Source organism: Vanellus vanellus (genome assembly GCF_965231255.1).
Source record: "Vanellus vanellus genome assembly, chromosome: 5".
NCBI classification, from domain to species: domain Eukaryota; kingdom Metazoa; phylum Chordata; class Aves; order Charadriiformes; family Charadriidae; genus Vanellus; species Vanellus vanellus.
In genome coordinates, this window is record NC_138910.1 from 56,404,098 (window position 1) to 56,431,480 (window position 27,383).

General features: G+C 42.1%; 1 protein-coding gene across 1 annotated transcript in view; it reads left to right on the forward strand.

Annotated features, from left to right (window-relative positions):
- The window catches only part of CRB1 (crumbs cell polarity complex component 1), a gene marked incomplete at its 3' end in the record, with an annotated part of 110,729 nt that overhangs the window by 12,834 nt on the left and 70,512 nt on the right, over positions 1-27,383 (forward strand). Inside the window, exon 2 of the mRNA XM_082483578.1 lies at positions 22,509-23,093. Coding sequence (XP_082339704.1) covers positions 22,509-23,093 — 585 coding nt within the window. The remainder of the gene's footprint in view (positions 1-22,508; positions 23,094-27,383) is intronic.

The following is a 27,383-nucleotide window of genomic DNA, read 5'->3' on the forward strand; positions in this document are numbered from 1 at the left end:
GAAAAAAAAAAAAAAAACGGACAGAAAAATCAGTTACTAGCTTTATATAAAAAAATAAATCTAAAATCTCCACTGTATTACCACTTTAGTGCAGACTTGGTGACTATCTCTTCAGGACCCCCTGCAGAGCAGTAGGAATGTGAACATGGTCCTGAATAAGACCCCCATGTTCAGAAACGTATCCTGACATCACGGATGAAAACAGTCTTAACACAGGGGAAACTCCTATGTGCAGAACACAGCGTGATTGTTATAATGAATGTTCAGCTGCCACAGGAACATCTGCAAAACTTGTCACTTGCCTTTAAAAAAACTCTAGTGTTTTTAAGATCTTGACCTCAATGAGAGGTCCAGTGATTCAGCCTTTCATACCGCAGTCATGTCCTATTCCAGCTATTACATGCCTCATTTCTGTTAATCTTCTCTAATTAGTTCTGCTTCTCAAGTGAAGTCTCGGAATCTAACATTTTTCTGTGCTAATAGTGAGGGCTTTGCTTTCATGTTCAAGGTCAGTCCAGCATTTCACCTTGTAAAACTCATTTGTCCTCCTAGGACTTATACTTGTGTATTGAGTTTAAGTTTAGACATCTCTCCAAGATTTTTACTGACTTTAAAGATATTGTTGAAGGTGTGATTGTGCCCAAAGACAGCAGAGTCATCCAAGTGTGGAGGAAAGGACTTCTTTTGAATTCTTTCTCTTCCTTGCAAACGTGCAGAGATTTTTTTTCTCCGTAAAAATACTTTCAGCTTTTTATTGTGTTTCTCACTTCATAAATTATATACACATATAAATATATATGTTTTGGGGGGAGGGGACGCATACACTTTTCCAGATTTTTGTTGAGCCTGAGAGATCCATAACATGGCAATTATTTTGGTTTTGGTTTGTTGGTTTGTTTTTTGTTTTTGTTTTTGGTTTTTTTTTTAAAGATAAAACAATTAGGTGTTTATTCATTCTTACAACAAATGTAGGCAGTCATTGTATCTATGATTTCCATTGCTAACTGTAAGGCTTTCCTTTGTCTACCACTTCTTCTATTTGATAACTCTTAGCCTTCGTTTATGAAGGGACCAGCTCACTCTTTGTAGTCTCTAACTTGCCATCCTGTAGACTTTCCTTTGTGAAGATTGGTGAGATTCAGTGATTACTAGAGGCACATGATGGCTGAGGTGTGAACACTAATGGGAGGAGGCATCTGAGCCCCAGGCAAGAAACACACTCTTCTCTGGCTGATGCTCGATTCAAAATGGCAGACTATTTTCAGGTTAACAAAACTTGACTGGGCAAGGGGGAAAAGTCAGCCCTCAGCAATATATAACTTAGACTACAATCAGGTTAAACAGCTTACTTAGGACATTGTTGCTGCAGCTACGGATAAAATTTGCAGTTCATCTAAAAACATCTCCCAGGTTTGATGCTTTTAGATTTAATGCTGTCGTGAATTGCAAATAGACATAATACAGGAAAATTATAGCAATAGAATAGCAAGCATTTCTATGGTTATTTTCAGTTATTTCATAGGCAAAAAGTAAGAAAATTTGTTAACTATTCAACCTACTTCCTTAAAATAAAATAAATTATAATAAATAAATAAATAAATGCAATATTTAGATTTTCAATTTCAAATAGGTGACATCTAATTCTTATATCTGAAAATACTACCCCTGAAGTATTCTGAGGAGTTTATGGTACATTATTCCCTGGAAACTATTTCGGAGTTCACTTTTCTTAAACCTCTTCAGTGGTATTTATAAAGTCATTTAGAAGTCACTAACAGTGGGTTTTTTGTTTTCCAGAATTGCGATGATATTGACTAATGTCCCTTTAAACCCTCTTATATCCGATTATCCTGATGGTCAGAAACGGTACAGAAATAGTAAGAAAACCTTTCATTCTCCCCACCTCTAAGGAGGAGGAGGAAAGCACAGAACACATGCACAAAGAGCAAATTCACAGACTCACAGCAAGACCAGCGCTTAATTTTAAATCCTGAAAACAGCTCTAAAGGTGAGTAGCTCCTCACTCTGCCCAAGCCTTCAGTAGAGCAGAAGTACTGCCGTACAGAGCTTTGGTGCCAGAATTTAGCCCCGTATGAGCTGTACCTCTGTCCCTTATTTGCCCTTGTGAAAATGTGTCTGTCCTGGTTTCAGCTGAGAAAGAGTTAGTTTTCTCTCTAGTGATTGCTGTGAAAGGAATGTCAGTAATACCTATAAGTTTTAGCTGTTGCTAAGTGATGTTTACGCTATTCAAAGACTTTCCTCAGCTTCCCACAGAAGCATAGACAGAACAATGGAATGGCCAATGAAATATTCCATACCATAGGCGTCACGCTCCATATGTAAGTGGGGGGCGGGAATCTACACTCACTGCTCAGGACAGTGCCAATTCACCGGGCAGTGAGAGTGGCCCATGCCATTATTATTATTGTTATTTTTCCTTTTCTGTTTTTGTTTTTATTAAACTGTCTTTATCTCAACCTGTGAGGTTGGGTTTTTTCCCCTCCCTTCCCCCTCCTTTTTTTCCCCCCCTGTTCTCCCCACCCTTCTTGGGGGTGGACGGAAAGAGGGGGTGGGTGAGCGAGCAGCTGCATGGTTCTAGTTGCCAGCTGAGGTCAAACTATGACAGTGTCTCCTTTCCAAGGATGTTTCAGAAAAAAAAAAAAACAAAAACCACTGTGGGGCTGAATTAAGTATGCGCCTTAATTCTGCACTCACATGAGAACAAGATACTGAGCACCTTGCGGTGCTGAACTTTGAATGCAATTAGATCACGCTCTGGACTGTTGCCACAAGCAGAGGTCACGGCTCATGACACCCAAGAAAGTATCCTGGAATTATGCCAAGCGGGAAAACCCTCTACCTTCCTGTAGGTGGGCAATGGAATATCTTTCTATGCTGAGGGATCTTGTTTAGAAAGAGAGAAAAAAAATATATTTTTGAATCCCTGTTCTTCGACTTTCTCTAAAGTGTGCTTTTTACAAATTAATATACCAAAAGCTTAAATCAGAACAGTACCCTGTTGATTTGGTACTAGGGACTGGAACATGGTCTAGAAGATAACATGGGACAAGAGTTAGGGAGGAAAGGCATCCTTGAAAATCGCTTTTTTAAGTCCTTTAACTCCAAGTTGTCATCCAGACACGTTCATAGCACAGTAACTTAAATATCTCCACTTTATTCTCTCTCTCTTGCTCAGCGCATGGTGACAGTGGTTTTATTATTGAAATATTTTCTCTACAGAGCACTCTGAGGACTGACAGCTCTTTTCTCTTTCTCTCCTTCACACTGTCACCCTTCTGTATTTGCCTTGACACTGTCTTCACATTGTCTTGACATTGTTCTGACAGTTATGAAAACTCAATCACTGCAGCAAACAGCCATGACAATGCGGAGAAGAAAAAGGAAAAGTGTTATGAAAATTGTTAAGGAACTGTGAAGAACTACAGACCAGTGAAAACGAGATCTTGCTTTTTCAAAACCATATTTCTAGTGAGTTTTTAAAAATACCTGCTTTATAAGAACTTCAGTCAAGGCTGGCAAAAGCCATCTCAACAAAGTCAGTTGTCAGTTATGAATTCTGTCCCCGAAATTCAGATGTTCCTAAGTGACAACCCCTCTTACTGCCGTGAGTTCAGGTCCTTTACACGAGCTAATTCAGCCCACCTCCCAGGCAGCAGGGCATGCTGCATTGCTGTGAAATCCTGACTTCAGGAACTCTCCAGCTACGCCTTCACCTAAGCGTGCCGTTCAAACTGGGATCCCTTTTGGGGGCAGCCAGGAAAGAAAGGTGGCAGAGGAGGAAGAATATCGCAACAGGTTAGCCGGCACATTACTTCCCTTTGCTAATAATAAAATAGAATTTATTTTTGTTGGTTCACAACGTAGAAGAGAGTAGCCTAAAAAGAGAGCATCACCCCCTAGCAATCACTCTAACAAATGCCATGTATTGTGGTAACAGGCAAAGAAACCAGCACGAGTGAGGTAAGTTTAGTAACTGTTAAGTGTTCCTTTGGTTGAATTAAACTTCCAAGCAGCTGCTTAACTGTTTTGGGATAGTAGGGACACACTGAAATGCTTAAAGACCATGCACGTGCTTGACAAGTTAAGCTTTATGATTCAACGATTTGACAAAGTTACTACTGATTTGAGTAGGAATTCTGATCAAGAGCCTTGTAGGGGTTTGGGGGGGTCTGATGTTTTTTAGTTTGTTGTGAGTTTTGGTTGTTCTCCCCCTCCCTTCCACCCTGAAAAAAAGTCCTGCAAACTGGAAAAGCAGGTTTGATCCTAATTCAAATTCTTAGTACTTACAAGAATACCTAGGTAATACAAAAATTAATTTTTAAAGCTACTTTATCTTATGTTCGCATGCACGCAATCCGCATCTTACCTGAAGAGTGTAATAAAAATGCATCCATTGCAAAGTAAAACAGAGCTCCTCAGCAGGGTAGACTACGTTGCCCTGTAGGGACATGTGCTATTCCCTGCAGATCAGACAAGCGCTAGGTCTCCAGAAGAAGCACAGCTGTGCCTCTCCTGCTCAGTTACTGCAGCTTGCTTTCTTCTCCCTAAGTTTATAAGGGAAGGAAGACAGTCTGAAGCTTGTTCCCTTTGCTGCAGCGCCCCAGGGCTTTTCAGAGAAGCCCTGTGCCTCGTGGTCCAGCCAAAGAAGTAGCAGTCCTCACTAGAGCAGAACAATTCTCCCTGGCAGGGCTGACCACCCCAAGCCTAGGGACAGCAGGGCTGGTGGCCGAGCGCTGCACCTCTCCTCACAGAGCATGGGCTCTTCCCCATCACCTCCCAAAATGCAGGGCTAGCTCAGCAACTAACACCCAAATGATGGGGCAGCAGAGATTTGGGCTCCAGAGCTATAAGAAACCTCAGCCATCCCCTCTCCACCCCTATTAGCTCCCTAAGGGGTCGAGGAAGGACAAAGGGCTGGAGGTGCTAACTTGTAATCTGCTGACAGACCCACACCTGGTTCTGCATATCCTCCCCTACAGGAATCTGACCTGTATTGCTGAGGAGTTAAAAATTCTGCTTTCTCACATGTAATCCATGAATGCAATACATGGGAAACACAGTAACTCCTGCATGTGTCTCTAGCAGGCATATTTAAGATTGCAGCGTGAAGAAAATGCTAGCAAAGGCTACATCAGAACTACATCAGAAATGCAGCTACGTCTGTGACATCAGAACTTACAGGAATAAACCTCTCTCAGACAACAAATGTTAATTTGTTGATGACAAGAATGAATCAACACATCTAGTAATGAAAGCATAATGCTAAGAGTAAACTGAACATGCAAATATACAAACTGATGCTCATCTGGTTAATTTTGTGGCTAATTTCATATGTTCAGTCGTGATCACTAAAGCAGAGGTAAGACAAGAACTGAGCAGAGGTAAAATTAGCCTAAAGAATTATTAGCAGAAACGATATGCTTCCATTTATCCAGAGAGAAAATTAGGCTTCAAGTGCACCTGCCTGATGAAGCATGGGTTGGATTCGATTACGAAAAATGGCACAAAGGAGAGGGCTTCACATAAGCGCAACCACTTTTGAACTATAGACTGTAATCCATAGTGTAAATGGTATACTGGATGGTGATACTCTAACTGCCCTAGCAAGCTGAATGATTAACATTTTGGTGCTTCCTTCTAACACTGTTATGGCTACAAGCTCCCTTGATTATTAATGGAATAATATTTGTTACAGTAGGATACCACGGTCAAATCAATACCAAAGTGTCTTGAAGAGACACCACAGCCGAACCTCTAATTAAGTAAGATATTTTGTTCCTTTTTAATGAGACACTGTTTGAGGAGTACAGTAGCAGTCCCTTGTTCTCTTCAAGGCTATCTATAATTAATAATCCCAATGATCAAAGGAAATGTGATCCTAAGAGAAAATTGCTTGTGAGAATCCCCAGGTATTAAGCACTGAGAATTACTTCCCAATCTGTTCTGCTGCCTCAGCACAGTAGGTTGCATGATGCCCTTTGGGGTCATAAAACAAGCCCTGTTGTAGAGCTCTGTGCAAAAAATGCTCCCAGCAAGCTAGTCACTAGATATTTACCACATATTCATTATTGCCATCACATCTCACTCAATTTTTTCCTGGCCAGACCTTTACTATTGCACAGATCTCATTTATTTATATAGCATAGTTTAACAAAAAGCAGGGTCAGGATGATGCCCTATAATGTACTCCGTACTGGTAAGTCTGGACCGGTATCATTGTGAGGAAGGTCCCTTCCCCCCAAAAAGGGTATTTCCGTTTTCTTTGTCATTTTTCTTGATGTCAATTCGTCAATTTTCTTGATGTCAAGCTGTGGAGGCTTTAGTTCTCTCCTCCTCCTTGCCAATCTTACCTTCCACGCCCCAGGCAATGCACCACCACCATCCCCAGCTCTCCCTGTGTCTTAAGAGTAGAGCTGTGTGACACAAAACTCCACCGTCACTGCAACAGGGATGGCTAAAGCTTATATCGAGGGGAACAGCAGGCCAGAGCATCTTTATTGTCCTCGGGCTCATTTTGAGGAGTGTGAGCACTTCAACACAGCTCTGGAGGCATCTGTGTTACCCTGTGGAGCTGGTGCCATGAACGACCTTGGGTCCTGGGGCTACAATTACTTCAGGCTCACTCACCAGCCACAAAAAGTCACTGTAACTTCCCATTGCTGCCCTGTAAATCCGAGTCTGCTTTGGGTCAGGCCTCAGAGGAAGAAAAGAAGAATGCATGCAAAAAATCTAAGGCAGACAAGTGAGAGCTAGGATAGGGGGAAAGACAAGGAGGCAGATCCCTCTCTTGCATAAACTAAATAAACAGAGGAAATAAAGGAGAATATTGTCAGGGAAATAAAATAATAATTAAAAAACCCTCCAAGAAATGACACCACTATGCTGATTGCTCCTGGATAGTGTTTATTTATGCATGGTTTTAAATTTTATATCATTTTACTGGCAAGAATCTTACTGCTATAATTTTGATGAAGGCTTGCCGGAGAGCTCTTAATTTATAGCAGATATTTAATGCACTAGTGGGAGGTGTTTTGATTATAAAACACACTACCGCATTAGGCTTATAGGAACAATTTGCCTTTTAGTGATATTCCTCTAGTACGAAAGGCTTATTACTTAGTGTGTTCCCCAAGGAAGGCTCCTGGGCATACCCTGATGTTGGTGAATATTCTGGTTTTGCTTTACTTGTACAATGAAGCATCTTACAAAGGTCTCAGAGAAAGACATCCCTAAGTATAGAGTGGTTTTTTAGAACCTATTCTTGCTCTTCCTTTGGTCAATCACTCCTCAAAGGACACGTGCATGCTGGAGACTGGGATCGGTGCTGCAAGACCGATTCCCTCTGAGATCTCTGACTCTGCATGGCTCATGCTAGTGACAGTTGGTATAATTCCCCCTGAACTATGGGATGCTTGCACGATGCTTTGAGCATGGGAAGTCCTTTGAAAGCATTAACACTTCAGTGTAACACTTAAAAAAACACCCAAAATATATGTCCTTTTCCATGTTTGGCAAACGTAGGTTTGCAGCTGGAGATTTTCTTGTCTTTAGCGAAGAAAACCAGTTCAGTCTGAAAGGCAGAGCCAGAGAGCAGCAAGTATGGGCTGATCTGCAAGGGAAGGGAAGCTGGCAGCTGAGGATGACAGCAGAGCAGTCAGGGAAGTGGTCGTACCTTGAAGACATCAGTCCTACTGGACCTGAGCAAGGCAGGCAGAGCAGGTGATGGCAGCCGGGCTTAGCCACGGCTCAGAGATTGCCAGACAAGTCTATAGTGATGCTGCAGTCGATAAGTCAGGATCAGGACCAGGGCCAGTTCTGGGGCACAGTAACCAGCGTCAAGCTGTGGTCCAGCGATCACCAGGCAGGTCCATAGTGAGGTCAAGCCCAGGTCAGGGTCCAGGACTGCATCAGTGGAGTACATGGCCAGGCAGATACCAAGGGTGAGAGCCTGACCTTAAAAGTAGCTTCCAACCAAAGGAGGGGCAGGTCCACTGTGAGGCTTCTTAAAGCCATGGACTTGTGCCCTGAGCCCTGGCAGCCAAATCCCCAGGAGAGGGTACATGGTCTGGGCCTGACAGGCAACAATTTTCAATAAAATCCTGTACCTAAGATGTGGGCAGCCACAAAAAAGACAAAGACGAGCTTGTGATCCATCACCTCAAGTGAACTTTGGGATAAAAGGCCAGTCTGACATCCTGCTTCTCTGTGAGGAAAAGCTCCTGATCCTTTGAGTTAGAACAGAGACTTTAGTGTTTTAGAGACATAAGCTGCCTTAGAAACAACTTTGGCTACAGCTATACTACTAAATGATTTGGCACTTCTAGGGATGATGTATCACATTACTAAACTGAGTATTCATTAACATTTCCAAAATCAGGCATAAAAAGGGGGTTTGTGAATAAATATAACTCAAGGGTTTTTTTTCTGTTACTTGTCCTGTAGAAGACAAGGAAGGAAAATTGTTACCTGAGTACAGCATCTGGACTAGTGTGACACATAGAGCCTTGAACCCTCTGAGAAAGTCATCAAGTGACTCAGTCAGCCAGACAAGTGCAATGACATAAAAATATGCCATGGCTGATGAGAGCAGGAGATCTACCAGCCCTGTCTGGCCTGGCAGCGTCACAAGCTCACTGTACTTCGCTGTGATCACCACTACACAGACTAGTCATCATGTTCCCCTGGAAAGTGAAAGGCAGCCAAATGAGCTGCATAAAAAAACATGTGATAGAGCCAGCTCCTTATCTGAACAGAACCATAAATGTCAAGCCAAGGACTTGCTTTGTCGATACTAGTAAAGGATTCTGATTTTCCTAGTAACCTCCAAAAGTTCATGAATACCTCTCATAGAAATAGTTTCTGTTGTCCCACAAACTCAGTTCAATCTGAGTTCTCATATGACAGAGTAGACAATGTGACCTGCAGCTGCTATTCTCTTGGCTTTTATTTAACTTTCATGTGATTACACTTCGTTGCTGTTAGGTGCAATCGAGTTCTGTGGTGTCATCAAATGAAGGCTTGGCCAGTCCTCTCTAGGATTGTAGTATGGACAAGGAGAGGGTGGTGGCTCTTAGGGAAATGCAGAGCTGGGGGAACAACATCTCTGCAGGTTGTATAGCATGGTGGGGGTGGTTAATCAGCAAACACTTCTTGAAATCAAGGGAGAGGAAACCATGGTGGTCTGTGGACTGAGACTAGTAATTTCATATCATATAGCTAGAGTCTTATTAGAGTCTTATTAGGATCTGCTTCATTTGTTCAAATGGATGCAGGATTCATTCAAATGCATTTGCAGGATCTGCAAATTCATTCTTCCTCTGTTACAAGTCAGTAGATTTTTTCAGATGCTACAGTGCAGTCTGTTTGCAGGTCAGGAAAGCTACCACAGATGTGTCAGAGCCATGACCACGGCAGAGCTTCACTGTTACATGAAAATAGCGTTCAAAAGACTAGCCCTCTGCAAAAGTTCACATTATAGCATCCTTCTATTAGGCCTGTGACTGTTTTTTATTTGGATGAGGTCAGTGAGGGTGACTTATGCAGATCATGATCACATCATTGGTCTTCTCCAATCTCAATGTTATGACTTTGGCCCTGTTGGTAGCTGCTCCCAGCACAGGAGCTCAGCAGGAGAGCAGACGGAAAGTCTGATTGCACCTGTCCGCCGTGTTAGACTCTAGCCTGTCCCGAAATACAGGAGCTTTGACTTTTCCCAAGCAGTCTCTAAATCCTAATTGGTAATTAGCTCATGCAGAGCTAATTGTAGGTGATTTCAATTGAAAAGAATTTAGTAAATAACAGAAAGGGCTGGAATGTGAACTCCTCTACAAAGTTCATGCCAGAAAAGAGTGACCTTGCTTTCTCTGTACTCACTGAGATCTTAGCCACGCTGAAGCTTTTGTCTGATTCCTTTCGCATTTAAATCACAGTGCACTCTATTTCCAGCAACATAATGCTGATCTGCCACAGGGGTGATTGCTGTCTTAAAGTCTGGGGAAACAGGAGAAGCAGCATCATGATTTTGATATGAGAGTACTGTATGAAACTGAAATTGTGTGAGAAAAGGACTATGCATCCAGCAAGCCTGGAGGGACAGCATGCACTCCGGTGGCTATGGATATCAGTGTGATGCTAGTCTAAAGCTGGAGCTGATCTCGCTGTTCTGCTGTATTTTGTTGGCTTCAGCAACATTTAGTTCTCAGCTGTGTTACTGAGAACCTACTGGAGGCAATCCCAACATCTGCACACATCAGTACACAGCTTTGCACCTAGAAACTTTAAAACATTCATTTCCTTACAGACTTCAAAGCAGAGCATAGTAAACCAGCTGGGAAAAGGAATAGATCTATAAAAGCCCTCATGTGCTCTGTCATGGTTTTTGCCCCTCTTCTAGTATGTTAAAAAACATCGTTTTCTGAATGGGCATTTTGTTGCTGGAGATGTGGCTGTGCAAAAGGGATATGGTGCATCTGATATGATGTGCCTTGATGGGATCTTCTGGTTATGTGAATCCCATAAAAACAAGGGCTTGTGGCAACTGTGTTGACCTGGGAGTCATCAAAACCTGGCTGTGAACTTATACCTCTGTGATACACCTGACAATAAAATTTTCCCTATTATTTACTAGTGTTGTGCCTTTGACCAATGAGCATATACATATTTTCTTGAAGCCAAAATTTAAGTGTTGCTTACAGAGGGGAAAATCTAATTTCCTGAAGTCTATGACTTGAAAAGCGTAGGTGAAAATGTCCCTCACCAGAAGATAAATTCTTGCCCCATGTTACAGGTTGATACGATGCCTTTCTAACAATCTGGGCTTTAAGCCTATCCAATTTTGACTCACAGAAAGAAATCACACCCGGGTCAGCGTTACAGACATTTGAGGCTATGTTTTAAAATCAAAGCACCTTATGCGTTATTGTACATCAGAATCACTGCTCTATGCTGTTTTCGTATTAAGAAAAGGAAAGAGGTAATGAAGCGAAGGGCAGAACCACAGATAAAGGAGACCGAAGAGGATGCCTTCTAACAGCTTTCAAAAGCAAACAACACACAGACACAGAATTTGGACCTGAAGTCAATATCATACTCAATTTTTAGCCCCTCTACTCCAAGCTCAGTACATCAAAGATTTAGCAGCAATTGGCAGCGTTTCTGACTGCTTTTTCTTGCCCGTGTTAGCAGCTGAGCACAGCGGTAGCATGGATGCTTGCGTTTTCTGACCTAAATGAAATCTCAGCGCCGCAAGTCAGGGGTAGCTGGTCTGCCTGAGGGGCAGCGCCTCCCAGCTCAGCAAGCCCCTAGCTCCTGCCGAGGCCGAATTCAGCGGGAGCCGGGAGCTCAATGGAAGCCGGGAGCCTCTGTCTTACACAAAGGCAAAGTGCCATAAACTCTTTCCAGATTCCAGAGAAGCTGTGAGACCTTGTGTCTCTCAAGGTGAGATTTGGCCTCTTCAAGAGGCAACGGCTCCTTTGCTACCTATTTTCCGCTATTTGGAATTCAGACAGAACCAGGAGCAACTGGATTTCACCCAAATTCACAAACTGACAGTTTTATGCTGTGTTACTCCCTCTGTGTTCCTGAAAATCTCCCCAGTGATGCAGAGAAGTGAGACCATGCTTTGGTCTTTCTGCAACCCTTTTTGGCTCCGGCACCGTTTCCCTTGTTATTTTGTCATCTGTCTGCTTCTAAGGTGTATGTTTTAGCCTTCCTTGTCAGCGTAGCTGTGAATACAGGTGGTATCTTTCCAACTGTAAGCATTGCTTTCATTTTTCTACTTCCCCAGCACCACTTGCACCCCTCACTGGGTTCCGGTATCAGGTTTGGAAATGCCAGATTATGCTTCCATTAATTTTAAAAGGCTTGATGCTGCCGTCTTTGTACCTCTTGGGAGCAAGGCAGGAGCAACACCTTTCACAAAAGCATTACAAATCCACCCATCGAAACGAGTTCATGTAGGCGTACTGAGAAACCTCACTAAGGGCAAGCAATACAGGATAACATTTTATAGTATAAGACACAAATCACAGCCCTAACTAAACCACTCAGGTTTTCTCTCTTTAGTTCTGCAAAACCTTTCATCTCACTGGAGAGATCTTTACACACATGGCTCTGTGTCCTGAGTTATATGCTGAGGATGTCCCCAGCTTTAACGGAGCCTTAAGAGCAGTGCAGGTGGAAAAGGTATTGATGGAATCCTTGGGGCAAAGGCATTTAACCTGCAGAATTACCAAATCTTTCCTATAAGCAATCAAGTATATTACCTTAAAAAAAAGTTTCAGATTTTGAAGACAATACATTTTCCACATTCTTTGCCTCTGAAGAGCTGACAGAAAGGCAAACTTGAAGCTGGGCCCCAGGTTCCCACCACCATGTGTTGTGGTTGTTGCTCACCTGCCTGTTTATCTCCCATGTCCCTGTGTGGAGGAATCCTGTTCTATAGTATTAGGAATAAATGTTGGTGTGCGAATTCAAATAAAAAGAAATTTCACCACTTCTAAAGGGAGAAGGAATACCTCACTACACTCATGTCTCTACTCTTCTGCAGACTTAGACGATAAGAATGTGGAGACATGCCGCGAAACTATTGAAGAGGAAAGTTATATTCAGATAGAGCATATACAGTAGCAGAGACTGCACAGCAGAAGTCAGTTCAGTTTCTATGTTGGTGTCTGCACCATTTACTGTAGTGGGTGTCAGCTACCTTCTGGGCCTGGTCAGCCACTGTCCTATATCTTATACAAAGAAAAATATCTGTGCATAGTAAAAGCACGATGATCATGATGCACTATGAACTTAAACTGCAGTGTTGTAGTGCTAGGTGTAAAGGTAAAGAAGCAGTGGATAAACTCTTTTATTCGCATTTGAAACCAATCAGTTTGCTTTGCTAATAGCACCATGCCTTGATGTCCAATTGAACTAAAAATCCTCCGAATTCAATCTGTAGGAACCCTGTTAAGCCCCTGGGTCTGATCCTCCTCCTGTTCCCAGCACAGACATGAGGGTATGATGCAAAATAAAGCAAGAACAACAACAACAACAACATAACGTTGCTTTTAGAAGTAAAGAAAGCGTTTACCTCATTTTTGAGATGTTTATTTTATTTGTCCGCTGCTAACACCACAACTCGTGAGCTAATGAGCTGCACCCACTCCCCCCTTTTCTCCAGCACCGTTGCAGTAGCCAGAAAGCAGCCGTGTGTGCGTGCGCGCACGCCGAGCGGGTGCCTTTGAACTCGTACACCTCATCAGGGCATGATAAAACAGTCATTGCATGGCTGCTTTGTATGAAAGCCTGTCAAATTGTTGCTGAGTTTAGTATAATCAGCTGGTACAGCTGTAAGGACTGCTGCCGCCGAAGTGCTTGTAGGATAAGGAACTCTGGGATGGCACAAAGGTAAAAAGATAGCTAAGGAAAACGACAGCGAACAGTAATGATGTCCTTCATTCTTGGGGGACAGCACCAAATTAGTCTGAGCTTGCAGAAATGTTTGGAGAATAGTGAAATGGAGACACTGAGTTAATAACCAGTTGTGTAATTTGGATCTCAGATAGCTTTAATCTTAATGTGTTTCCCAAACAACATTTAAAAATTTTAATGTTGTTCAGTTGTTACTCTTATGCTAATATACGATACTTCTGCTTCAGAAAATAAGTTCTTAGTTTACATTCCCTGTTTTTGCTGATACAAATGTACTTGAAAACAAAATTGGCTTTTTTTGATAGAAACGGAATATTTGTGTAACTGCCTTTTTTCTTTTCTGCCTGTGTGCAGTGGTGGTTACTATGGTAATAATCGTGATCCAAGATTTAATGCCTGAAAGTGGTTTCTATAACAACACGCTGGGATGTTTTGGACACACAATTGAAGTTAAAGATTCAGGATTAACCCCTTATGACCACAATATCTGTAGACACAACGACAAGTGCTCTCTTGCTTGGCAAAAGTTTGTTCGTACCTTCCCAAGGTACACTTTTTCATTGAGCAGACTGAGCGATAACTCCAGCTGTGGATAAAGCAGGTCAGGTCCTGAGGCTGGTGCTTCTGTCCCAGGTGAAGCTTGCAAAGGAGAAGTGGCACCACAGTAATTACAAGCTGCTCGTGACATTAAATAATTAAGACGGTAGACAAATGTTTGGGGAGATGGGCAAGGAAGGGGTAAAATAGCGTTAGTGCAATGTTTATGAAGTTTGGGACTTTAGTCAGGCAATCAGAAATGTGTGGAGAAAAACGGAATTATCTATTCACAGAGAATCTCAATGGAAAAAGCTGTTTTGAGGGCTACGATAGCCCCTTACCTGGCTCTGTTTTATCCAGAATGGCACGGTCTCATGTCCTTTTCTTCCCCATCTGCCAAATGCTGATCTGCAAACGGCATCTCTGCCTTTCAGTCCATGGTGAAGGTATCCAATCCCAATCTCTGTCACTGTTGATTATGCAGCTGCGCTCATCTCTTCCCTAGTTCTTCAAGATACATCAAGATTGAATATATATGCACACCCACCACTTTCTAAGGCTGTCTTTGCAAGGAAGTTATCGTCATAGTGATGAACTGTATTTTCTATGTCACGGTGCACTGCCGACAAACTGAGATATGCCTCGTTATACCAAAGCCAAGCGCTCTTCAGTGCAGCCCTAAATGCCTTGGGCAATATTTTATATATTTCCAGGTAGATGCTAATTATTTCAAGATCTCATTAAAGTCACAAAGTTGATATTTTGGTGACACGGATTCTCGCACTTGTTTTAGAATCCACGGGGCGAATTTTAAACAAGAAATGAACACAAGCATTGAAGGTTCTTGTTTCTGAACAAGAACACGGGCCTCTCTAAGCCCTTGTTCCCATCATGTCATCTCACAACTTCTTTAACGAACTTATTTGATCATGAGGTAAGCCTTCAGTTGTGAACAAATGCTGTATGCTGCTGTTGAGTTAACACAAGACAGATTGAAGTAATAGCGCTAAGAGAAGCAATGGTTCCTTCATTTATCCCAATGAAATTTTATCCTTCTAGTGACTGACCACAACCAAGATGTCAATTATATAAGCTATTTTACCAAATTAAAAACAACAAAAGCCCCCACCCAATGCACATTTCCTGGGTTTTCTTAAAAAAAAAAACACATTCTTTTTTGCTACTGTCATTTAATCTTTTTTTCCTTAGGAGCATTTTTAAAGTTTCATTTCTCAACTCATAGACCAGAATGTTGTTTTTTCGCTATCCATTTCTTTCTAAAATGTGTGAGTTAATAGTCAGATTTTGCTGTGAACTGCTTTATCTGCATTAGCTGGTGTAGCTTCCTAGTTTTAAGTCAAACATGTGAAGTAGTAACTCTTTTTAAAAAAAAAAAAGTTAGAAAAAAAGAAAGAAGTCCACTTCAAAGCACAGTAAACTCATCAATGTTGATGACTATATGGGTATCAAGAAGTTCTCTGTCTTCTCATAGATTATTTTTTTTCTAGAACATAGACTGTCTCTGTTAAGAAGGTCAGAAAATCTCCGCAGGGTATGTAAAAAACCTTGAAGCTGTTAGTATTGAGAGCTTCTGTGAAGCTGAGAGTCCTCCTTCAGGGCAAGCAGACACATTTGAAGAACAGCATTGCAAATTACAAGCAGCCTCCAGGCGTGATGAGATGATTAGCAAAATGCAGGCATGACCACAGTCAAGTGAACTCCAGTTCATAACAATGCGATTAGCAGTGATTGAAATTCGATTTTAAATTTTTGCTGCTGATTATGATATTTCGTCAACTTGTAGGGAGACTCAGGTTCAGAAAGAACAAGTCTTTGCTGAAAGACACTTCTGCCAAAAGAAAGCCGGCACAGGTTTAGTTTGTGGGCTTTGAATGGCTGAGATTGATGATCCCCAGTTTTGACAATCTGCTTAGCAATTAACTTAACTTTTGATTTTATCAACTTAAGATAACAGAATATTTTGAAAAGCACACATGAACTCTCTAGCTCTCTGATTCAAAGAAAAAAAAAAAAACAAGAAAATTGTGAGGAAAGGATGAGCTCTTCAAAATCACCTGCTTTACTGAGGAGCACTAGTTTCTTTATCAGTAGTCAGAAGATCTGTGCCAAATTGCTTTGGCCCTTTCAAGACTCCTGCCCTGTTTATGGTAACCTTCCTGCTAATTTAGTTTTGCCTTCGTATGCTCATTGTCATGCACTTCCAACACCCAAATTGTTTTGTATCACTTCAGCGGTTTCTGATCAGTAAGAAGTCTTTACCAGACCAAAATCATGCATTTTTAGTGCTGATTAGTTATATAATCTCAATTATTCATACACTAACAGCATCACTTTAATGAATTTAAGTAGGCTTATCCAAGAGGAGAAAAAATGGCTTTTTCTTAGCATTTTTTATATTTTTTATTACTTCTTGATAGTTTGTGCCAACTTTAAAAGAGACACATTTCTGGTAGTACTAACGATTTGCCAGTAGATGGCAAGCTTTACTGCGAAGAATTTTATGGCCAAGCATCTCCTCTGCATCGAAAGGATTTAACCATGGGGTAAAATGCTTGGCACTAATTCCTCTGGTAATTAGATTAATGTACCAAAGTTTATAAAGAGACTGATAATTACCTCAAGTGTCAGTCAGTGTAAATCCAAAGTGATCGGCATTTTGTTTCCATTTTTCTAATGTTACATACGAGTTTTAAGACTCTCTGTCAGAACAAGTCACTGCTGCAGTGACCTTAATTGCTTAAGAATGAAAGCAACTCCCCTGCGCATCTATGCTAGAACATGAGGCCTTTTCAGGTTATCCCTCTGCGACCTTACCAAATATCAAGCCCCCTAAAACACTGAAACTTTTCCGTCCTCTTTCTGCAGATGTGATAGAAAATATTCTTCAACCATGAGCTCAAACGGAGCCAGCCTTTGCGTCAGACACCATCATACTCTGCCGCATCACATTGCAGAGCGTGGGGGAGTTCAGCTTCCACATGCTATGATCTTCTTCCTCTCTCATTTCCACTCTGCTCTCAATAGGTTCCCAAATCCGTCCTTCCACATCACTCCAGAGCAGCAAGGAAACTGAGTTTCCATGGGGCAGGAAGGGAGGTACTGTAAATAAGTTGTCTCAAACAGCTGGAAAACGGTGCTCTAACTAGCAGTCTAGGATCCAAGGATTTTCTGAAGCACTCGCATCATTTAGGAACATGACTGTTCTCAAAAAAATCATGGGAATGTCCTGGTGAACTCTCATACCATTTGATAACCGCAGTATGATAATTGCATACCCTTTGATGATCACGTTTTTGAGATGCAGTTTTGCTGCTGGGACAAAACTACTGTATAGCAGCCCTAACAGAAACTCTTGGTCCTAGCCTTTAAATCACAAGGAAGCTAAAACTCAACAGCCATTACTTCTCTGCTAAGAACTTCAGAACCCCTGTGTTCCTCAAGAGCAGTACAAATAAAAAACATGGCACAGCACATTAGAATGAAGATAAAACGCCAAAAGCTTTATTGCTTCACTGTAAACTTGTAGTACAAATGAGACAAAAGCATCCTGTAGGGAGTACTGGATTTATTGAATTGTCTGTTGGCAGTTTCTGCATAAAAAGTTTGTTTTAGAAAACCAGAGGAGTTGAAATTAAGATACTAGTTTAAAAAGTCCAGGAAAGGTTTTCTGTTTCATGTTTTTCCCATTGTGGTGTCACCTTGGAAACAAATTGGTTGCCTTCACTACAGACTGTGCTTTTAGGGCTTTCTTTCCTCTTCTCTCATTTTCCATCCTCTATTACTGCCTCAGAGCACTATGAAGCTTTTTAAGCAGCGCTCAAAGCTAGTATGTTGCTTTCAAAACTGCAGACTGGCAAACGCTTCAGTTTCTCTCACACAGTCATTACAACAAATTGAGTTGCTGCATGCAAATTATCCCTGGAAAAGCAGTAATAATTTACTAAATTTCTTCTCATGTCGCAGTGGTCGTACTTAAGAAGCACTTGAACGATTGACCTCACCTCTTGTAGTTTACACAGTACAATAGTTAGATTACGTTATAACTTAATCACAGTTAATTTCTTCAAATTTGCAACATTTCTTCAAACATGCACTTTTAATGAATTTTAAGTAGGTAGAAAACCTGAAGGGAAAGCTCTTTGAAGTTGTGCAATCCCAAGAAAAATGTGGGATGCAAAAGTTCCTAAGGAATGCAGTTTTGCTCATTTTAACTGTCTTTAATAGGTTGCAGTAAGCTCTTTATTATCCGGGCTAAAGAAAAGAAACTAAATACACAAGTACTATACAAAATTGTGTAAACTAGGACATCAGAACATACCCGAGGGTGTGCTGAGGAGGAGAAAGGCCCATGGCGCTGTTGAGTGTGGAGCAAATCAGTACACCATGGCCAATGTCTTGAATTTTGCATTCAGTGAGAGCTGTGAGAAGTACCACTGACACCACACTAGGACGAAATATCTTTTCCCGGTGCAAAACCGAGCGTTAACAGGTTTGGAGACCATCATTTTAAAAGCCGGCCAAATCAGAAGTACTATTTTTGTCCTGTTTTCCTTCAAAGAACAGGAGGTAAAGCTTCGGTTCTCCTCCTGCTAATTAAAGTTTAGCTTGCTTTCTTAATCAGGTCTATCTTAGCCTGCATTGAATAAAGATAATATTTAGCAAGACAAGACCATACCTTTTCTAGATACTGCTCCTCTGCATCTCTGGTGTATATGAGCATGACAACATCTAAAAACAGTTCAAACAAAAATATTTCTCAGGTTTTATTTATACATGCAACGTGCCAAAAGAAACAATCAAGAAACTATTTCTACGTAATCCTTAATACCGCTGTTAGCTTGTTTTAATTCATGATGTCACTGTTACCATCGATGTTACTACATAAATGTCTATTCAGCTTGTTCAGATAAGTATTAATTAGGTATTTGACTCAGTAAATCTACCTATTTGTGAGCATCAAGTTCATTCAGATTGATACTTTTTATTCTCGGAGGCACTGCTGCTCCTGCGTACACCTCAAGTCAGAAGGCACAACAATGAGACACAGATAACTTTTCCAACCTCCCCATTTATTATCATAGTGTCACATCTACCTAAACTATCTTTTCTAAGCTGGTAAAGCCTTCTGAGGCTTTCTTCCTCCACTTCCCCTTCCTGGGGAAAAACAAAACAAAACAAAACAAAACAAACAAAAAACAAAAAACCAAAACAAAACAAACCCCAAGATTATATTACATATTAAAATACACATAATGAAAATGCACCCAGTCAGTCAGTTTGTATTCTCTGACAATTCCCAGTGGTTGTTTGTTATCCTCAGGTGACCAGCCCTAGCCTCTCACTTTCCCAGCCAGCCATGGATCTGTCCCAGGACTTTTATCATCAGCGTTGGTCTCGCTGCAATTATTGATAAACATCTCTACGTGCTGCTTCACTTTCAATGCCCCATCTCCTTCTCTGTTGTGTCCACCCTCCTGAATCTCATTTCCAAGAACCAGGAAGAAATTAGAGACTAGTGGTAGTTGAGTCCGAATTTCTCCAAGAAGTTCAGCTCGTCCACAACACCCTGTTTGCACAAACATACACTGTTCTGCTATTCATTTTCAAATAACTGCTGTAGAAGACACACCCCCTTCATATTTCCAAACAAGACTCCAGAATAAAAGTATAAACTGAAAGAAGAAAACAGAATGTTTACAGGATTCTCACAGAGATCTCTTAATTCAACTTTCATTCTCCAGCCTGCTAGTCTTTCCCTCCTGAATCACTGCCTTCTCTCCAAAAGGAACATTCTGCTTTATTTCATAGATTCTCGGCCAAGATATGACTGCTTTTTTTCATGTCCCATGGTACAAATATGTTTTTTCTCTAGCAATATGCAAAATATTTGTTTACAGTTTTCCCCTCATTTTTTGAGGAATGTCACATTGTAATCACATTAGAAGTCTGATGGCATTCAGATGCTCACTGCTCAGTAGAGGATTTCTTATAACATGGTGAAAAAGCAGTTGCAAAAGAAAAAATTGTACTGGGTAGAGCTCTTCTTATTATACGCCAGATCAGATTTTCCAATTTGATCAGTAAGAATCAAAATACTATAAATGCATTTGGCCTTTTAGGTCAGTATTTATACAGTCACTGTCTTCTAGGCGGTTTATGTCAGTAAATAACTACTTGCCTTTCTTCTCTCCATTAATCACTGTCTATGACATTTGATCTGCCATTGTTTCATTTCACTAGCACAGTATTTGGTGGCAACTTCAGGATTTCTTCCACTAGCCTCTCCTCAGCATTCAAAAACTTGACCTTTAGACCGAGACAGAGGTCTAGAGCAAACACCCCGTTTGCAATCATCCCTTTGAGTCTTACCATCTCCACAGCCTTGAGTCAGTTTATACACGAGTAACAAAATTCCCAGACACTGCAGAATGTGTGCTGATGATTAACACCGTTTCCACTGACCCATACCAAAACAATGGCAAGTCGTGACAGAAGCAACGTGATGAGATTAATTTAGTGATGGGTAGAACCCTGTTGCACTCTTTACCTATGTCTGTGCTGCTTGTGGGAGATCTGATTACAGCACAGATAAAAGTACGCAAACTTCAGTCTAGCTTGCTTGATATTGTTGGCAGTGAAGCTGTGATTGCAGAGGATTCAGCCCAGGTCAACACACCTACCTCAGGCACTCAGTATTTAGCATCTTTTGGCTATTGCTTAGTATGCCTAACACCGAATTTAAGGCAGCAGGTATATACATACATATCGCACAGAAACGGTCAGGGTTGGAAGGGACCTCTGGAGATTATCTAGTTCAACCCCCCCACCAGAGTGGGTTCACATACAGCAGGTTGCACAGGACGGCATCCAGGTGGGTTTTGAATGTCTCCATAGTTGGAGACTCCACAACCTCTCTGGGCAGCCTGTTCCAGTGCTCTGCCACCCTCAAAGTAAAGAAGTCCCTCCTCATGTTTAGGCAGAACTTCCTATGTTCAAGCTTGCGCCTGTTGCCTATTGTCCTGTCACTGGGCACCACTGAAAAAAGACTGTTCCCATCCCTCTGGTGCCTCCAGAGGGATGCCTCCCTTTAAGTATTTAGAAGTATTGATAAGATCCCCCCTCAATCTTCTTTTTCCTAGACTGAAAAGACCCAAGTACCTCAGCCTTTCCTCATAAGAAAGATGCTCCAGTCCCCTATTCATCTTTGTAGCCCTTTGCTGGACCCTCTCCAGCAGATCCCTGTCCTTCTTGAACTGGGGAGCCCAGAACTGGACACAGTACTCCAGATGTGGCCCCATCAGGGCAGAGTAGAGGGGGAGGATGACGTCTCTCAACCTGCTGGCCACACCCTTCTTGATGCACCTGAGGATGCCATTGGCCTTCTTGGCCACCAGGGCACATTGCTGGCTCATGGTCATCCTGTTGTCCACCAGGACTCCCAGGTCCCTTTCCACAGAGCTGCCCTCCAGGAGGTCAGCCCCCAACCTGTACTGATGCATGGGGTATGCTACGCTTATCTGAATACCGCCATTTATTTTGTTATGGAGACAAGTAATCATGATTTAAAAAAAAAAAAAAAAAAAAAAAAACAACCAAAAAAACCCAACGAATCAAACAAACAAAACCATTTCTTGGCAAAAGCCTTTTTTTCTTTTATGAGAAAGAACATCCTTCACTACTTTCACTCTGTGTTTCTCGGTTGTGGGTTATGAACAATGCTGGTAACAGCTCACTCCTCCTTGATTGGGAAGTGAGAAGTAGCTATTGTTATTGTCAGCCAGTCTTTACAACAGCAAGGCAACTCCAAGTGGCCTTTAATTACTGCCAGGAGCTGAATTTCTGGAAGGTAAGGAACATGTTTACACGGTGTTCACCATGTCCTTCCAGCCTCAGAGGCTGGAAGGCTCTTGAAGGGCTATTTTGATTCTCAGGTGCTTGGGAGATTCTTTGTGGTGGAAATGCTGTACAGCTGCCAAATTACTATTTATAATCAGGAAGTAAAAAAAAAAAAGTGCATGATGGTTTGAACCACTTACTTAAGCTATAACTGTGCCCAAGTCATTTAGTTTTGTTGAAAAGCTTCCAACACAGAAGAATACAAAGTGGAACTGAAAAATGTGGTTCAACTCCTTTATCTAGTAAAAAAAAATAAAAATAAATGGTCTTTGATATATCTAAATGCATTCTATATTGTTGGATATCTGTTGGCCAGCATTGTTCCAACGGTACTTTTAATGTAATTAAGCAATCCTGACACTCCAGGCCATGGTTGTTGGAAGAGGCGAGAACCGGAAATTATAACGTACTCATATTTTCATAATTGTTTTCATTTTACATTTATTAGTCTACTAATTTGTGTCACACAGTTACCAGCCCTGTTTTGTTCTCAACTGCCAACAATTGGAGCTGTTGGTTTTGAAGCACAGTTGTGTTAAGAGTTGCACTTCTTTCACTCTTGGTTATTCCCAGTGCTGTGGAAGTCCTCAGAATTTTTTGTGTCTCCTTTCTAGAGTCACTTTGCATGAGGAATGATTCCAGGTGCCTGTCAAACTCTTGCCAAAAGAACTCTACATGCGTTGCTGGTTGTAAAGACGATACTTGCTGTTGTGCAGATGCATCAGTGGACAGTGTGGAGGAACTCTGCAATAAAACCGCCGATCCTTGCTCCTCAAACCCTTGTCTTCAAAATGCTACCTGTTTAAGCTCTGCTGGAAACCTCAGCTTTACTTGTGAGTGCCCTGCTGGGTATAATGGACCTACCTGTGAAATAGCCATCAGCATGTGTGACACAAACCCTTGTGAGCATGGAGGAACCTGCCAAAATGGCCTTGCTGGGCCCACCTGCCTTTGTAGTGCAGGATACACGGGTACACTCTGTGAAATGGATTTTGATGAATGCATTTCTGAACCGTGCCACAACGGAGCGGTGTGCAGGGATGGGGTTGATGAATACTCCTGCTACTGCGTCCCAGGCTACCAAGGCAAGCACTGTGACCTGGAAGTGAATGAATGTGTGTCAGATCCGTGCCTGAATGGGGCAACGTGTCTCAACCAGATAGGACAGTATGACTGCATCTGTCCACTTGGGTACACAGGTAAGCACTATTAAAACAACTTTTTCTTTGCGTCCTGGACGACCATCATAATTTATGTTCCAAGTTCAACTTCCCCACCCACACACTTATTTAGTCATATCTGTATTACCACCTTGCCTTCAGCTTCAGCACCAGCAGCTGTTGGTGCGTCATGGGTTAACTTATCCTTGTGAACTATTGATATCAGTTAGAGAAGGATTAAAGAAATCTCACATTTACCAAATACTACAGAGCAGTTTTGTGAATATCAAGCTATGTCACAGGGCTAGGTTAAATTTCCGCTTAAAAGAAACATTCTGAAAATGCTTGTCCTCAGAGCGCCATACATAGTTTTTGGTCCTCAGACAAAACTTACGTTTGACAGGGTTAAAAATTAGACCTAATTAGACTTGTTTGGGTTGCTAATCATGACAAACTGTACTCTTAAACCTAGACGTTTCACCTTAACTTCCTCTCCTCTGCCCTTCACAGAAACAGAGGACTCATTTGCAACTAGAACGTTATGCAAGTTAAATAGAAAGAAAAGTATTATCAGGTTCCCAAACTGCCCATTTTAGGATAATCCCATTTTATGTGACTCCATTTTTAAGGTATGGGTATGATTTTTCTTGCCTACTTCCTCTGCTGGAGAGCATATAATCCTTGCTGGAGACAGCTCCCTTCGAATTTCAAAGCTGTGTTTGGGGGTAGGACTGCAATCCTGCACTGAATCATTAAAAGGAGAAAAGGGGAGGCACTTTAGTGAGAGATTGCCAGTCAGGTAAGCAAAGAGAAAAAAAGAGTCATACTGCAAAAGAGGGGGAAAACCAGCTATTGCTTCAAGTGATTCAAATGAATAAGAAATAAGCAATGTGGTTTACAGCTCCATCCCCAAATCCCCATGCAGGAGGGGAAGTCAGAGGTAAAAAGCAGCTTTCCCGTGTCTGACACGGCACTCGTTGGAAGCCAGCCCTCGGTTAATATCCCTCATGAGCACAGGGAATGTTATTTGAAGGAAGCTTGTTACCTTCCTGCCACCCCGCGGCTGCCAGCGGGTGTCTGAGCCCAGGCCAGCCAAGGAGAAAACTACACAACTGGGGGAAAGCCGAAGAGCAGAAGGAAGGAAAAACCTATTAACAACCAGCATGGTTACTCTGCAATGATCAGACTCAGCCCAGACCTCCTGTTGTATTCAGGAAACTGTATTTGTTTAACTGGCACTGTTAGCGGGGTCCAGGCCTAGATCCATAGCCCGGGAACTCGGTTTGAAAGAGACAGAGTATACACCTTAGAGACAAAGAGAGAGAAAACATAATAAAATAGTAAAGCCTAAACAAAAGGAAAGGAAGATTTAGATCAACACAAACTGCTGGAGGAAACTCGCTCTGCTGGAGTCGCTCCACTTTCATCACGAAATTCTGCTGTTTCCCGGGCTGATGCTCTCTGCTCTCACCAAAAATCGTGTGATGACACCAAGTGCTCTGCACTCAGCAGAAGCAGAGTTAAGAAATGAGGAGAAACCCAAGGAAGGAGGAGAGGTCTAAAGTACAAAGAAGAAGAGGCTGCAGTGTTTTGACATACAGCTCCAACGCTGTTTCCAGCAGCAAAGAGACTCATCATCATAATTCTATAGAGGAGTAGCAGACTGCTCCTTCAGCAGTAAAACACCAGCTTTTAAAGGCTACTTAAGCAAATGATTTATCAGAAGCATTCTTTGTTGTTGTTTTCTGCACCTTGCTGTGAGTTGCGCTAAATGCACAAGCCAGAGGGACTACTGGATGAAAGCCCCGAGGTGTCCCCACTGGTGATAAAAACCCTCATTTACTCTGTCAGGGGATCTTGCCAACCATTATTATCCTGGCCTGACACCATGAATTACTGTGGGAAGTCATCCAGCCTCATCTCATTTCCCTAAGATGTTAAAAAGGTTATATCTCTTGATATGTAGGTAGAGAACGTACAGTAAATCTACAGCAGTAATGTTAACCAAATGCTTGAGTTACTGGCTGCGGTTGCTACTTGTTTCATGGACTATGACTGCTATTTTGTATGATTGGTATGCTGCAGCACTTCTTAAAATAGCTGAGAAATGTCACACATAATTCTTACACAAATGGAAGAGGTTAGAAAGCACCAAGAGCCAAAGGCTGGAAAATTTAGCATGAAATCTGCAGTTTCTATGATAATGCTCTGCATGTGTGAAATTATTTACAAGACATGTGTCACGCAGCTGTTAAATAATGAAGCTCAATTGGTTGGTTGAAGTTTTGCTGGCTACCTTAATCAAATGCATTTTTTCCCTCCATTGCACTAATTGCACTTGCTTTTAATTCACCCCAACAGAGCATGGTGTAAGAGCCTGTTATTACCCACGGCTAGGTACGTTAATTACCGTGTTGGACACAGCTGAAGGCAGTCCTCCATTGCCAGTGAACATTTTAGTGTGAACCATCAGGGGTGCATAGCAGTTCCGAAAACCAGTCTTAGCCCAAGACAAGAGCAGGAGAAGCGGTCTCGGTGACAGACACAATAGGTACAATGGGCTAGATTAATTCTTGGTGCAATACCTTTTACTATGGTGTAACCACAGCTGGGATGAACTCTGTCCAATATGAGGAAATTATTCCTGATGGATCTTTAAGTTCTCATCCAATATTCTTATCAATATTATGTACGCCATGCAAATATTTAGGGTAGATGCATCATAAGTTTTAAGCAGTCAAAGGCATGCAGAGGCACTGCAGAGTCTGCCATGGGATCAGGTCCTCAAGTACAGATCTCGCGTCCCAACAAGCTCATGCCAGCATCATTGTGGATATCCATAGCAAACAGCATTATTCATCCAACAACAATTGCCAAAGCGGAAAGTCTGTTTCCTTCTCCAGCTTTCGGGATTCATGCAGCACTCCCCGCCTCACGCCCAGGTTGTCAGCCTGCTGCTGAGACTCCCAACCACAAGACCGCGATGTGAGAGGAGCCCGGCAGCATTAGCCCCGTTTCAAATGGTTTTCAAAATAAAGATTAGCAGAGGGCGCATACGTCCAAAGAGTGCTTGTCACAGTTCATCAATGCCCAGCACCTAAACCTCTGATTGGATTTAGCCCCACTGTTCACTGATTGTGTCTGGTTAGTGCAGCGTTGCAAGACCCATAACAATTTACATCTGCGCGTGCACGCAGGTAGCTGGTGGTTAGCATAGACCTGAGCACAAAAAGGACAAGCCTCGCTCCGAGAAACTGAACTCTTCCCGCGGTCTAATTTTTTTATGAGCTCTCTTCCTGCCTTTTCAAAGCTGATGCCTAGAAAATAGCTATCTGACAACTCTCCAATCCAGATAATGGCATTTAAGATTACTCTATAAAGTTTGAGGAATTTGGGGACAGTCCTCTGTACCTGCTGTGCCCAAGCACAGCACTGCGGCGCAGGAGAGCAGAAGGGGTGACCCGGATACCGATTTCCAGCCATACTAAGAACACGCAGGTCCACCTGGAACTACACCGAGCCTGCAAGCCTCTAGCATCTTTGACCAGAAGGTGACTTTACAATATACCTGTAGGCAGGCAAGCCTGAAAATGTTGGCTGTATCTCTTTCATCCTTGCCTGCATTTACTTTTTATTGACTGGGGCTGTACAAAGAAGCGCACAGTAGGACTTGTTTGAAAAGCAAGCAGTATAAGAAATAATCTTAGCTCTTCAAAGAAACCGCAAAAGTTATAAATATCACTTATATCCACCTTCCCAGTCTCTCAATTCAAACCACTTGTGCAGTTTGGTATCTGCTGAAACACTCCGCCTGCTCTAGGACAGGACACCTTTACTCTTGATGCTGTAGCCCCATGCAATAACCATGGCAGGGCTCATTGTTGCTGCTTACCCCCCCCCCCCCCCCCCCCTCCTTTCTGGCATATGATATTTGGCATACAACATATTTGTGACAGAATGTTAGACTGAGGTGCAAATGCAGATCTAATCTTTTCATCTCTCCTCTTCACATATAAGAAAGCCTGACAGCAGATTCAGCGGAGGCTGGGAAGGAATTCCCCCCCGTTTGCGTGGCATATCGCATTGGCTGCGTGCATTTTACAGAGCGAAGTTCTCTTTTGAGGCAACATTGCCGAAGGCAGGTTACTGGGCTTGATAGATTAAAGACATGAACCAAAACAACAACGCTATGTTCTCCTGTTAATCGTCAGGCTGTTTTCAGGCCTGTAGTTTTAAATTTGGCTGAACTGTTGAACAGGGCTTGTTTTGTCACATGATTTTTAGTGTTCGCAGTAAGCTGTTAACAAGCTCTGGCAGATTTACGGTCAC